Source organism: Zophobas morio, unplaced genomic scaffold, assembly GCF_036711695.1.
Source record: "Zophobas morio isolate AGI-343-1 ecotype UQ-CSIRO unplaced genomic scaffold, CSIRO_AGI_Zmor_V1 ptg000023l, whole genome shotgun sequence".
Taxonomy (NCBI): domain Eukaryota; kingdom Metazoa; phylum Arthropoda; class Insecta; order Coleoptera; family Tenebrionidae; genus Zophobas; species Zophobas morio.
In genome coordinates, this window is record NW_026972128.1 from 3,475,359 (window position 1) to 3,487,554 (window position 12,196).

A 12,196-nucleotide genomic window follows, 5' to 3' on the forward strand; every position below is an offset into this window, starting at 1 on the left:
TACCCATATACCGGCCCAATACGACGGAAGCGGATATCGCGATGGGTAAAACCTCGATCGCGACATATCTAGAAGGCAAGTATGGGTTTAAATAGAGGCCGGGCCGCCTTTGGGAATGACGCATTCAGTTAATGGGTGGAGTCCAGTAAATGTTAGACTAAAACTTCAAAGATTTTTCAGTAGAAACTGTTGTTCTATAATAGGTATACAAAACAAGAATGAGGAAAATCTAGAACACTTTTTTCGATCATTTTTTATATTACTCCGTTTATAGCAATTAATTATGTTGATTTCATGTTTATTGACGACATGATGGAAGAGTGATATAATCTCATTTTTGATAGCACAACAATACTTCCAATTACCAGTTCAGTTTTTTCTTAACATTTGAGGAACAAACGTTAAAATGGCTAGATATATTATTTTAAAGAATCAATTAGACAGTTTATAGTTAGGTAACAAAACTAAAAGTAACTGGATGGAAAATTCCCTAAAATTTAGACGAAGATCATGGAAACAGAAAATGTCATTTAGTTGATTGTAAAAATCCAATTTGTGTGTCGAAACACAAAGCTTTGCATTTGCGCTTGAATGTCAAATAATAATTAATAAAAAAAATCACAGGAAAAGTTCAACGACAAGAAACGATAATCGTCAACTTTATAAAGAAAAGTCTTAAACGATTCAACACATCATTTTTTCCTGTAGCGTTCAACTGACCACGGTTAATTTGAATACATACACAATGATCCTTGGGCACGATAGAGAGAGAAAACAGCATCTTTCGTCTCTCTTTTATTCTGAATACATTTTCTAGATATATGATTTCTAAAGTCCGCAGTTTAGGAGTAATAGATACCTGGGTTCCACTGATTGCGTGCTTCATATTTAAGATTTCCTTCTCTTAAAGAAAAAGTTTTAAACGATCAAAATTATTACTTATAACATTAATAATTTTTACAATTCTTCAATTAAATTTTGTAAACTAATAACTAACATTATTTGTTGTTTAACTCTGATGAATGATAACGCTACAAGTAGGTACCGAAACATGTCAACATGCTTGTAGTAACAAAAATTACAATTTCAGTGCCGTCGACCTTATTTGTCTATCGTTTATATAAATGCTTGCTGTCTAAAAATAAATATATTTGCTGGAAAAATAATGCATACACATATTTACGAGTACTGCTATATTTATAGACTGATACATCTTCGAAATTAGTTATATCTTTAAACTCCGGTTTTTGTTTTGATCCAGTCTCTATAATACGCCGTTCTGACGAACCCGGAAGGTGTCCCGGTTTCGCATACATCGTCGCCCATAAAACTGACAACAGCTACATGAACTGGATCTGAATCTGCATTAATCACCATTGGACCACCACTATCACCCTAAACAAAAAAAAAAAAGAAATCTTTGAAAAGGCAATACCAAAAATTCAAAATATACTTACATTACAAGTGCCTTTAACCTGAGATACAGGAGAAGTAGCACAAACCATTTCAGGCCGAATTACGTCTTGTCCATAGATCTCTCCACATTCTTCGTTCGTAATAGTGACCAGCTCAACGAAATTCAAATATTTTCTTATGAAAATCCCATCTATGATAACAAAAAAATGATAGTAATAAGACTAAAAATTGTGCGTTTGATTTTGTGACACCCCAGCCGCTGACCGTGACATTAACGTCACCATCAAGTTCTTCAGAAGCTAAGTTGACAGTACCGACATTCTCTACACAAAAATTCTACAAAATAGTGACTAGTGGACCAGCTCTTGTGAATTTTACCACCCAGGGTCAAAGGTGTTTCAAGCTTGATTAATCCAATATCATTCGCAAATATATCTTCATCGTAGCCTTCATGAAGGATAAATTGAGACGCCGTCACAGATTCACCAGCTTCAATGTCAGTGGATCCAAATACTACTTCTGCAGACTCAGCCTTGAAAAAAAAAAAGGTTTATGGTTTTAGGTAATGTATATTGTGTTACCCGGTGATGCAATGCCCAGCAGATGATTCTTCGCTGATTATAGTACCTCCGCAGAACCAAAAACCGTTTAGGTACAACCCAACTTGCCAAGGAAATTGACCTTCTGCAGCTTGTTCTCCATTAAAAATGCTGTGACCTGAAGAATTCAATTATTGATATACATAATACCAACGATTCATTTTAAAGGGCAGGACCCTGGAATAGCCTTTTGGCGAAGGCAAAGCCCAGATTGATGATGCGTACAAACAAAGAAAGACAAACCGAAACATTTTGCTTATTGATTGTTTCTTGGTGTTGACCGGCTCTTTTATAGTAGCGTTTAAAGTATTTTTGTACTTATCATATTGTATGTATTTTTGAAATACATATACTTGAGATGTATATCGGCGGGATTCGATTCAATTCAATAAACACATCACATCCGGCGTGATTTTATTTAAAACAAGATAGTTCGTATGATAACACTTTGTACAATTTGTTATGTATAAGAATGTAAACCAAAATAATTATATAAGTTGCAAAGTTCATCTACCTGATCAGAGTACTGTGGCTAATAGCTATACCGAAATAAGCGCAGCAATATCGTACAAATATATTGGTTTGGAGTTAATTTCATTAGTTTTTTTGTATAAATTTGTAATGGAGTTCCAATAAGTACCGAGAATGATGAAGCAAATTTTTGGGTTGACAATTCTGAATTATTGGCAACAATGTTAGCATGTCAGTTCACAGTTCACTTTTGACATAAGCGCGCTGAAAAACCAATGAGAAAGTGGCAGCTACTGAATTAGTCCCAAAATTTTAATTTCACATCAGTTAAGCCTTCGTAAAGTTTTAGATAATATGTCCCCAATGCCCAATCTGTTAAAAAAATCATCAGCATTAGTAGTCACTCGATATATGCTTCGTCAATTCAAAAATATGAAAAAGTTTCTTTTTAAATAATATTGTAAATATATAAACGTTTCTCTCTTTGTTCATAAAAGTTAAAAAAAATTGATTGGTACTAATAATTATTTTGTTCACCATCAAGAGTATTGGTTAATGCTACATGCAAAAATTTTTACAACCGTACTGGATGTTGAAGAACCTTGTTTAGGTGAATTATAACGGGATGGTGCAGCAGCACACACAACAGATTTAACACTGGCTTATTTACAACATTGTTATGTCACTCGAATTAAGCCTGAGGCTTAATCTAGAATAAGTTATACCACATTCACCTAATAGGTACTACAGCATAAGATTTTTCACTATTTGGCTATTTAAGAGATAGAATACATTTAAACAAGAATTTAATCACTTAGGAATACCAAAAACTTTTTTTAATTTTACATTGCTATCCTAACATAATTAAAGAAATATTGCTCAGCATTTTCAAAGTTATCAGATTTTGTACTGTTGGTTTTTAATAAAACTAAGGTTCTCTAAATGAAAAAAAGTTTATTGTCAACTTATGCAAAGAATTTACTGTACCAAGAAATAGGTATATTGCTTTATACATTGTTTGAACAAAATTGTCAGTTTTGAACTCAATGTTTTGCAGTTCATGTAATTAGACAGTTAGACAGAGTGAAAAAGGCTGAATAAAAGATATGCTGAATATGAGTCATGGAAGCTCTATATAAACATTCCGGATTTTGCGCTGTAATTACTAATTAAGGCATAGGTAAGGCGTGGAGTCCAACAGACAAAATTTTCAATCTGAAAGTACGACATCGCCAGGAATCATCAGATTTTTATAAATGATGGATACCAGTGTTTTAAACACTTCCTTCGTTCTTATGGGTCAATGTGAGTGAAAGTGTTAAGATATCATTTAATACAAAAATTTTAATGAAATCGACAAAAACAGAATAATGTCGTCAATGTACAAAGCCATAGCATGGTATAAATAATAAGTTTGCCACAGTAACACCTGACATAATACTTTCTAAAAGTTAAATTATATCTTTTTGGTTGAATTTAGATAATCAATAAATAACAGGAAACCCTGATAACATCGTGATGAAAGTTATTGACAAGTGAAAGAAAGAATGTGATGTACTTATGTGTATAAAAATAACCAGATAGTCTCTAATGCTTGGTAGTGCTAACCTTTATATACCGTGAGGTTTTTTTTTCTCTGAACATAGGATAATTAATGTATGTTGGGTTGCATATTCGTCCTCCAATGGATTGATTTCAACTTTTAAAAAACTGAACATAAGTTCACATAAGATTCGTAATAACTGAGGAGTAGGACATGTCAACGATGACATTTACAGTAACATTTTTGACGAAATTGTTTTAAAAAGGTCAATAATGTAAATTTTGTGTTCTTTAAACTTGTACTTATTACAATACCATCAATACAGTAGTGCCAAATGTCAATGGCAATATCTTTGACATATCCTAAATCTCGATTAGATTTTATGTTCAGTTTTTAAAAGTCCAAGTCAATCCATTATCACAGATTACGGATACCAGATAGTTCACTCAGCTGTCGGCACTTTGAAGTCGGTGTCCCGAGATTTCAAGCGGTATTCACGCTACTACGCACGCTCTACCAAAATTGGTTCGCAAGCTTTGAATTTAAAAGCGCGGCGGTCAGAGAAAAATTACAGCGACGATGCAAGGGATGAGGTTCTAAGTGAAGAAAAAACGAACAAAATACTTTTTTGGTTTACACAAAATGATTTATGATTATTACAAATGCTTAACATTTCACAATTTCCTCTGAAAAGAATTGCGGACACATGCATCGGCATTAAAAAATTTTAGAGCATAAAAAACACGGACTCTCGAATATAGTGCTAACAAGAAAGTGGTGTTAAAATTTTTGCATGGTGAATAAACGTAACCTCTTTAACTATACGGCTTAAAGGGTTACCGAAAGTTAGAAGAATTGGAGGGAATAGTTAATGAAATTTGCTGCGCTTGCCTTTCTGAACTTTGTTGTTAAACAGTTGACAAATAGTTTGTCCGTAAATGACTGAAACGAGTTTAAAGGAAAAGAAGGGAAAATGTTTTACTCTCTTATTCATTTACAAAATCAGGCATTATAGACAAGATATATTTACTAAACGATACTACAATACAGTTTAATGCAGGTAGGTATTTATTTAACTAATTTTCTGATTATTTTAAAACTTTTAAAAAATCCCTTCGTAACCAAAAAACGTAGAAATTAATCCTTGTATGTTATTTATTCCCTGAATTATTACCTAAACTTTTATTCTTATATCTGCTTCATTGTAAATATTATTTTGCGTGTTAATCTGTCGAACCAGTTTCAAAGAGATTTAAAAGTGCTGAACCAATTTTAGTGTCATGCGCACGGAAAAGTTGCGGACAGTTACGCCCACAAGTGAACCATCTGGTATCCGTAATCTGTGCCATTATAAGCAGGTATGCAACCAACTTAACATTAATTATTCTTGTAATGTTGTAATTATAGCCCCTAGAAATACATAGTACCGTCATCCATTGTTGTACGAGTGGAGCAAATGCAGTTGGTAACGCAAAAAATTCGCCTGGTTTGGAACCAAATTGTGTCAGCAGCAGGGAACAGCAGAGAGTTGACAGCGCGTAAACCGTTGTTGTCACGTGGTCTTGGGGTGGTCTTTTTGTTTAAAGTCAATTAATATAACTAATAATTATTAAATAAGATTTTATTGATTAAATTTTATATTTTATTCAAATTAAAACTCCATATTTTGTATATAAACTACAAACTTTAAATCCAACATAAAACCATTTTAAATTTCGCACTCTGTCAAATAGTGTTTATAATTCTTGTTTTTATTAAGTTTCCGCCAGGTTTGCTCCACGATGACGATACTATGTATTTTCTAGGCTATAGTTGTAATGTTCAGAAAAAAAAAACCCACGGTATAAAAGGCAATGTCCCAACTGACCTATCAACGCCCAGCTCAAACCGCTAATGCTAGAAAGTTGAAATTTGGAGAGAATGTTCATTTTATACTGGAGGCGTTGTTTAAGAAGGGATTTCTCGAAATTCAGCACCTAAGGGGGTGAAAAATGGTGGTAAAATTTGTATAGACCAATATTTCTACTGTTATGTTAATTTAAATTTTTACGTGAAACTTGGTATCAATGTTCTTCACACAAATAATGAAAGACGTATTTCAGTATTTTCTTAGATTCAACCCCTAAGAGGGTTAAAAGGGGTGCCTATGGGAAAAATATTTTTATGGTAATGTTTTCTTAAAACCTAGTATTAATGCTCTTCAATACAAACAATCAAACACGTATTTAGGCATTTTCGGAGATTCAGCCCCTAAAGGGGTGAAAAGTGGTGTGTAAGTTTGGGGGGCCAAGTTTGTATAGGAATAATATTTCTACTAAAGATTGGAATTTTTACCTGAAACTTGGCATTAATGCTAATGGCTAACTTTGTATAGGAAAAATATTTCAATTGTAATTTTAAATTTTTACGTGAAACTTGGTATTAATGATCTTCAACACAATTAATGAAACACGTGTTTAAGCATTTTCCGAGATTCAACCCCAAAAGGGGTGAAAAGTGGTGACGAAGTTTGCATGAGAAAATATTTCTACTGTAAATTTTTATTTGGAACTTGGATTAATACTCTTTAACACAAATAATGAATTACGTATTTCAGATTTTTTTAGAGATTCCACCCTTAACGAGATGAAAGGGGTGACAAAGTTTGTGTAAGGAAAAATATTTTTATGTCGAGTTTTACTGAAAACTTTGTATTAATGTCCTTCAACACATTGTTTTACTTGAAGCTTAGTAATAATGCTCTTCAACAAATCATCTACGCGAGTGAAGCCGCGGGCGAAAAGCTAGTTGGTTATATAATCAACAATATTATCTTGTTTTTTTTTTCAGAACAGACATTCATTTGTTATAGTTTTAACCTGACATTATTCGGTTTTTTATTATTAATTCCTAAGTTTAAACTAATATAATAATTATTCTACTAGAATAGTTTTGAGATATGTTTAATTTTATGGTTTGTTTTTCGACGTTCTACAACTTGTTTATGCCAATTTTCATGTATTTATCGTCTAAGTGCTGTCTGCATGTCCAAGCTTATATCCTGACTTTATGATTTAACAATTTCTAAAATTGGAGTGATTTTTGTTAAATTTTCAGATGGTTAAAAGCCAAAATATTTTCCTTCCTTCCTTCATCTTCGTTTGATTATGTACCCACATTTAGATCAATTTGCTAACTATCACAAAATAGCTATTTACGATGTTAGACCAGTAGCAGCATTTTTATGACAGCGCCAAAACTTTACTGTGTGTTTGGCAAGGCCAAAAAATGCTACCGGTCGTATATTGTACAAGATTTTTTTAGGATACTACAATTTCAAAAATTCATGAAAACAAAAATTTTATCGGATACGTCGCGTCGGTTTGGGTGGTGCATAAAGTGAAAATCATCGCATGTGTATTGCTTGTTGCTCAAGCGAAGGCAGCACCTAAACAATCAAATTTCTTCAATTTAATTTTTGCTTTAAAATGGATTTGTCCCAAAATCGCTAGATTGAATTTTCTACCAGGAAAATCTTCGGGAAGATATTTAAAAGAATACAAGACATTTTGTACTTGGCCGGAGAAAAATCACATTGTTGGTGTTGATGAACGGGTAATGCTTGCCTATTTTGAAGATAATTGTAAGAATTCAAGGGTGTGGTCGTACTTTTCCATAATAAGGAGCTACCTACAAATTCATGAAAAGGTGGACATGAAAAGGTAAATATTTATAATTGATTTTTGATAATAAATAACCAAAATTGACCTAGATATGGAGAATTATACCAATACATCAAGAGGAAAATGGTCGATCATACACCAAAAAAATCAAAGGTATTATCTTACAACGATGTAGTAAAATTTTTGAACGAAGCCAACGATGTCAACTACTTATTGATGAAGGTCTTTTCAATTATGGTATTTTTGGGGATGTCGAAGGGAAGAATTGGTTAATTTAACCATCGATGACGTAAGGGATTTACTATGTACATACAATTTTGAAGTGACAATGTGATTAAACAAATTTTGGTTAACGTTTTACCATCTACATGATATGCCTAATATAAATGCAAAATTTGACAGCAATCGGCCCAGTACTTTCGGAGATTATCTGTCTAATGAAAATCCGGAACGGCAGACAGACGGACAAACGAACAGACGGACAGACGGACAGACGGACAGACAGACAGAAACGGGAGACCTATTTCTTCGTCCTCTATGGGTCATGACAGGTCGAGAAAATGCAAAAATAGAGTCGGCCGACAGACTCGATTCCAATGCTTCCTTTGCTTACGGTCGGGAAGTAATACTCATCAGTTTTATTAAACTTAGAATTAAAGTTGTTTTTTAAATTTTAGTGCCTTTTTTCTCTGTGTGCTTTTAAAATATAATCAAAATTTTCGAATAGATAATCGCCTACGTCTCCTAGGATCAACAAATCCCTGAAGAACGCATTCATAATAAAAATTTTGGAGTTGTTGAACCATTTTTTTACAAAATTCTTCGTCATATGGAACGTATGTGATTTAAACCCCTTTGAGTGTCCAAATGGGAAAAATACAAGCTTTCCTTTTCGCTATGTGCAACTGGCCTTGCATTTGGTAATAATATACATGTTCCCTATTTATATATAATTTACCCTTTTTGTCCATTTTATAATAAAACGAGGCATTCTGCTTTAAAAAAACATGATAGTTAATTTTTGCATTTAATTTTGCAATGTGTAGATTTAAATTTTTAAGTTCGATTTTCTAAATATTTTCAACATTTACATCGCTACATAAAAATTGTATGTTGATTGTCTTTTGTTTTAAATTATATTGTCATCGAAATGTTTTTAAATGGCAACTTATTTATTTTTTTTTTCGAAAAATGAAAATTTTTAGAAAGTTTTTCTGTAGCTATTATATATGAACATACATTTTTGATTATGCTAGATTTTTTACCAAATAATGTATTAAATATAATACGAGTGTGGCGATTACAATTAAAAACGTTTTATCCACCAACTATGGAGTTCCTGTTGAAGAAAATGACAATGACCACTCTCAAACAAGAAATCATTTTAAAATTTTTATGTAAAAATTTGTATATCCAAAATACAAAATCTGTTTCTATTTTACTTGAAAGATGTAACGTGTGAGTCATAAAATCTTTCCCCTAAGTTAGCAATAAACATTCCCGAAAATGTGAAAATACAAACATCTTAATTTAATAAGAATTATAATAATGATATTCAGAACATTTTGTCGATTGTAGCTTACTAGTTAATTGTTTTGATCCTCTGTTTTGAGGGGATGAACTCACTCAAATCAAACTAATTTACTACGTGACATTCTTCCGATGTACAAACATAAACACTTCCAAGTTGTTTTTCTTATCGAGGATAACCCAAGGACGATATTTCATATGGCCGTGGCTAGGGGGAGGCTAGTGGATGCTCCCCTAGATCTATACAAGTTATAATTAACCAAATGTGAATTACAGCATCCAAAAACCGAAAAAATGTAGTATTTTATTCAATAAACGGAAGTCAGAGCAATAGAAAAGTCTGGACCGTCGGCATTCCAATTCGTAGAAAACATGTTTTAGTTTAGTTTGTGTTTCACCGTCACGTCTACAGGTAGATAAGTGTTATAGCTATTTGTCTTAAAATACAATTACTATACAGGGTGTTCCTTTTATCTGTTCACGCCTAACAATTTTTGCATAGGCAACATATTATACACCCCACAGACGACTTCGTCCAATTTAATTTTTAATAAGCAATAGGGATGTACCGACTAGTAGCCGATCGGTCGGCTTGTTTTATTATTATTAAAATAGTATATAAAATAATTAAACCCGGTTTACAGAACCTCAATTAAATATTTAATTGCCATTTAATTTTTAACACCGCGTTAAAGTACCATGTGACCGACTCTACGCCAATCAGACGTCGCTAATGGCCTTGTTAAATGCGCGATCAACTTAATCTCAGTTAAAATATTGTATAAACTGGCCCTAAATTGTGTATTCTTTATTTTTGTACTCAGTTACTATAAAAAAATTAAATGTTAATAAAACAAATATTTAAGGTAGTCAGAGAAATAGAAAAAAAAACACACTCTGTCGCATTTATAAACCGGTTTTAGCAAAGCCGAACAATCGGCCGACTAGTCGGTTTTTACTGGCCGAACAATCGCCTAGTCGGTTAGTCGGCCAGACCTACAGTCGGTACATCTCTAATAAGTAATCATAGCAATCACAAAAAAATGACAAAAATGTCAATGCTAAATAATGTCAAAATTGAAAAAATTAATACTCAATTTATTTTAAAATGCCCAGCTGACAAAAATGTAATACGAAAAAAGACATAATAGGCATGGAGCCGTCACGTTTCTAACAGCGAGGGAAATACTGTCTAAACTCTTTAGACCAATTTTTATGTATAATACTTATTTACATGCAGTTACATCCACGGTTATTGCAACGGCTGAAGTGAATAACTACATTATTATTATATTACTGCTAATTTGAGATACTGGAGAACTAGCACAAACCATTTCCAGTCGAATAACACCTTGTCCATAAGTCTGTTCACATTCTTCGATTATAATAATAGCAACTCAACAAAAAAGAATCTCTTAAAAATATTAGTACGTCTAGAAAAAAAAAACATCGTTATTTTGACGAAACAACAGTTTTGACAAACATTTACTAATAATCGTTAGTGAAACCCCAACATGTAAATTTTACAAAGCAGCTAGTAAACGATCAACTTTTATCAATCCATCCACCCAGGGGTAAGGGTTTATCGATAATTAGAAATCCAGGCAAAACTTCCTCTGACTTAGCCATGATACATGAATATTGAATTGTTAAAATTTGTGATGTTTATAATAAAGACTAAGAAATATTGACATGAAAGTTTAAAGAGGAATATCTTGGATAAGACATTGCCCAGACTGAGTGATTAATATGAGTGTAATATGTAATTATCATGATATCGCAACCAAGAAAACTTCAGCGATCCTAAATTTGTCCATCAGACACAAGATTGTATAGCACATTTGATTGTCATATAAATTATTTCTATATCCTACATCTAACTAGATTTCGGCAAATATGACGCACAGCAGTCAGTCCACCCTCCTAGTAGTCACTGTTTCCCTCCGACTACTACCTATTTAGAAAAATAAAAAACCCCCAAGTAGCCAACGATCTTGGTTTAATGATAAGAATTTTATTCAGATAATATTAAGTACGTAGAGAAGAATCATCTTAGCTGTGGTAAGGCAGCAACAGATTATATAGAACATAAAAATTTGATACACATCTTTCGTAAATTATTTCATACTACGTATATTATTAAGTATATCTCAATTGCCTTCGTATCTATTTAATAATATCGTGAGATATTAATTTCTCAGAAAATTTTAGGTTGTATAGTATGTTACTATCCGTCGGTATGAGTTCGCAGTAAAGAAATACGTGGTTGACTTAAATTAGCGTATATATTGAGTCAGTAACAAAACAAGCGTTCTTTACAAGTTATTCCTACGAACTAAAGGCACATATGTCTCGAGTGGCCAGATTGCCCCTCGAGGGTTGAGGGCGGTACGACCCGAGGCGAAACCCGATATCGGTCGAGTCTGCATGAGACGAAACATCCTCCCGCCCGGCCGTACACGTCCAAAAACAAAAAAAACAAAGGGTCTACATGGCTACGATTAATCTTACACGGTCACCGCACTGTCTTCCATGGGTAACACACACAGACGATTGACGGCGCGTTTTGTCACTCCGGTGCCTGTTTTGACAGTCACAACCCGCACAATGTTGTCACTTCCTGGATGCAATTCCACAATACGACCGAGTTTCCATTGTAGCGGTGCGATATTTTCGTTCTTAAGGACAACCATTGCTCCTACCTGAAGAGGGATCGGATTTTCGCGACGCCACTTAGTCCGCGTTTGGAGACTTGTTAGATATTCTCTCGTCCACCTTTCCCAGAAGAGTTGGCGAAGTTGTTCAACCCTTTGCCATCGAGAGAGGCGATTTTCCGGCAGATGTAAAAGGCTTGGCTCCGGTGGTGCCGTCAAGGATGTGCCGATTAGAAAGTGTCCCGGCGTCAGAGGGTCCAGATCGTCGGGGTCATTACTCATGGGAACAAGGGGACGTGAATTAAGTATAGCTTCAATAAG

The 12,196-nt window shown here is 33.6% G+C and overlaps 1 protein-coding gene across 1 annotated transcript; it reads right to left on the minus strand.

The window, feature by feature from the left end:
• Positions 1–1,233: 1,233 nt before the first annotated feature.
• On the minus strand, positions 1,234–5,039 carry LOC135133987 (chymotrypsin BII-like). Its single transcript, XM_064062555.1, has 6 exons — positions 5,028–5,039; positions 4,921–4,971; positions 1,795–1,948; positions 1,668–1,739; positions 1,458–1,606; positions 1,234–1,395 (listed from the first exon to the last, which is right to left on the minus strand). Exons 1-6 carry the CDS (start codon positions 5,037–5,039, stop codon positions 1,234–1,236), a joined length of 600 nt encoding a protein of 199 aa, XP_063918625.1.
• Positions 5,040–12,196: the final 7,157 nt, after the last annotated feature.